Source organism: Octopus bimaculoides, chromosome 13 (genome assembly GCF_001194135.2).
Source record: "Octopus bimaculoides isolate UCB-OBI-ISO-001 chromosome 13, ASM119413v2, whole genome shotgun sequence".
In the NCBI taxonomy this organism is placed as follows: domain Eukaryota; kingdom Metazoa; phylum Mollusca; class Cephalopoda; order Octopoda; family Octopodidae; genus Octopus; species Octopus bimaculoides.
The window spans coordinates 8,397,874-8,400,977 of NC_068993.1; the positions used below are offsets into that span (position 1 = coordinate 8,397,874).

The 3,104-nt window shown below is 39.4% G+C and overlaps 1 protein-coding gene across 2 annotated transcripts in view; it reads left to right on the plus strand.

Annotated features, from left to right (window-relative positions):
- Positions 1–3,094, plus strand: part of LOC106876292 (uncharacterized) — a 7,738-nt gene extending 4,644 nt beyond the window's left edge. For both annotated transcript variants that reach the window (XM_014924787.2, XM_014924788.2), the window contains exons 2-3: positions 425–505; positions 2,443–3,094. In XM_014924787.2, the coding sequence (XP_014780273.1) occupies positions 425–505; positions 2,443–2,654 (293 nt within the window). In that variant the 3' untranslated portion in view covers positions 2,655–3,094. The remainder of the gene's footprint in view (positions 1–424; positions 506–2,442) is intronic.
- The last annotated feature ends 10 nt before the right edge of the window (positions 3,095–3,104 follow it).

Consider the following 3,104-nt stretch of genomic DNA (forward strand, 5'->3'; position numbering starts at 1 on the left):
GAGAGAGAGAGAGAGAGAGAGAGAGAGAGAGAGAGAGAGAGAGAGAAGAACGTTAAAGAAGATAAATATTGGTTTCAAATTTTGACACAAGGCCAGCAATCTTTAAGTGGCGGCGGTAAATTGATTATACTCATTCCTTATTTTATCGAACCCAAAAGGATCACGGCAAAGTTGACCGCAGAAGAATAGAAAGCATTTTCGTACTAATGACTCTGCCTGCTCAACGCCTTAAAACGAGAAAAATGTTAAAAAGTCTGATTTCAAATAAGTCTGCAACGAATCAGCGACGCCAAACAGCAGCTCCACAACGCCTCATACACAGTTTAGGAAGTCTAGTCAGAAGGTTTATGTTTCAATGTAGGACAGCTATAATATAACTATTAGTCTTGATTATATTTTCAATGACAGTTTCTTTTTGTTACAGTCACACTCGTATTTTTTGTTTATGCCGAGTTTTTCTCAATTCATGTTCGTCTGAATACTTGTGAACGCAATTTCATCGTAGGTGAGTTGAATTTTTTTTCTATTTTAATCAATAATAATTCATAGGGTTCTATTTAATCTAATATCATTTTTTACTTATAAGCTATTAGTTGATCTGAGAATATAGTAGCACACATTTACTCAAGTTAGTCAGTTGGACCGAGCCCGGATCCATATGGCTGCAATGTGAACTTCTTAGCCACTTGCCAAATATAAATTTATCTATCTCTCTAGCTATGTTTGTCGCCACTTCAACATGAGTGTTTCGTACGAAACAAACGTTACTACGAAACCCCGAGGGAAAGCCTCCCCTAGGTGCTGCAATCTGCACCCAATATATATTGCTAGTAGGGGAGCGAACTCGTACCATATTCTAGCGACTTCACAGGACCAATAGGCCGTCCGGTTTCGGGCTATTTTTGCCCATTCTCGGTGCTGGACACCTGTCCGCTAGAGATAGCTGTAGTTTACTCCAGCTTGCAATATATAGAAAACCAAGCGACAATCAGTCACTGATCTTGCAACAAGCAAAGTAGCTAGTTAGAAAATCTCCATAAGAGATGAAAGTTGTGACTATACTGGGAAGTAATGTTTATTGCCATTTTAACATGGGTGTTCCGTACGAACCGACGTTACTACTACTTTGAATCCCTAGAGGAAGCCTCCTTTAACTGGTTATCGATGTACTTTGCACCCGATATATACTGTAAACAGTATAGAGACGGTCTTACTATCTATCTATGTATTTTACTATGTACCGACATTTATATATGTAATCTGATCAATAAGTATCCGGAATGTTCCCATAGTGACGAAGCTAAAGCACGCGGAATAACGCCGCTCGACAAAGATTGACTATGAACTCTGCTGTGCATGCGCACTAAGTTTTGGCGTTCTAGCTTACTTCCACTGTTTTCAGCAGTGCTTGGAAGGAACGAGTGTTGCGTGTAATCGTCGCATTGACCACAAAAGAGACAGTCGAGCAGAGAATCTGCATCAAATTTTGCCAAATGCTCGGCGATTCTTGCTCAGAGGCCTATGCAAAGTTTTCAAAAAATTTTCATCGTTCTCGACACGATCAAGGAGATCTTGAGCAACTGAAACCCGGGTGTCTTTTTGGTCAGCTGGAAGCAGTTTTGGGACAAACTTGGCAGACACACACCTCATACTCAAATCTTCAGTGATAATGGACAGAGCTGTAACTAATCTGCACATCCTCTGACAACTCATGGATGGTGATTCGACGATTTCCCCTCACAGCGGCACACACATCTGTGGAAGTGAGCTAGAACGTTAAAACTTAGTGCACATAGATAGCAAAGTTCATAGTCAATCTGTGCCAAGTAGCTTCACTCTGCGTTCTTTAGCTTCGTTATAATAGCAACAGTCCGGATACTTATTGATCGGACCTCGCATAGTGAATCCCCTGCACAACAGTGTCTTGAGTCTTGAGAATCGCATGTACGAGGACCTAGTTTCCATGGTGTACAAATGAAATGACAGAGATCACAGAGGTCCCCTTGAATGGAGTTTCCTGTCCATCGCAGGCATAGTCATTTACAGCCGAATGGACTGAGCCATGAAGTGTTTTGCTCAAGAACAGAACGCACCGCCCGCTCCAGGAATCGTAACCATATACCTTCATATATCTATGTATATATGTGTGTATGTATGTATACATATTTATATACATACATACATACATACATACATATATTGACACACAAAATTAAAAACGAATGCACGTGGAAGTGAATTATATAAAAATCCTCACCGACTAATTAGCAAAGGAAAGTAAAAAGGAGCGTGACAGTATATAAGCAAAAATATTCAGAAACATATCAAACCATGATTAGTGAGATGCACATGTGAAGATACTCATAAATACAACATACGACATACATGGAACATGTAGTAATCTTTTGATCACTTTCTTTTTTTCTTTCTTTTTTTTTGCAGAAAACAACCAAGAAGGGCATTTTAATATTACGTTATATTCAATCAGCGCAATGTTTTTTGATGTCCGTCACGTTGAAGCATCCCGATATCATTCAAAATTTTGTCTCTATCAAGATAAGAAGCGGGGTTTCTTCAGCATCAGTCTGGGATGCTTTGAGAAATGGTGGCCGCAACAAACGAAGTTTTTAGTAAAAGAGGACGTAAAACGATGATTAATGAAACTAAAACATAGATGCTACTCTAGTGCCAAATTGATTTTTCTGTCTTTGTCTTTAATCTTCTACTTGTTTCGGTCATTGAACGGCCCCTGTGCTAGGGCACTACCGTGAAGGATTCTTCTTATCGAACAATTCGACTCAAGTACTTACTTTTATATATGGTACTTATTTTATCAGTCTTTTTTTTTTTTGCCGAAATGCTAAGTTACGGGAGTATTAACAAGCCAACGGGTCCCGCGCCGTATGACTGAACCTGAAATCATGCGATTGCAAAGCATGAGCTTACCCATACAGCCATGCTTGCCTGTACGCGTGTGTGTGTGTATTCGCGCGTGAGTGCGTGTGCGTATGTGTGTGCATGTATGTGTGTGTGAAAATGTGTTCCACATTTATACATATATTTTTATTCGAATAAAACAAATTTTCTTTCTTAACATAGTTTTT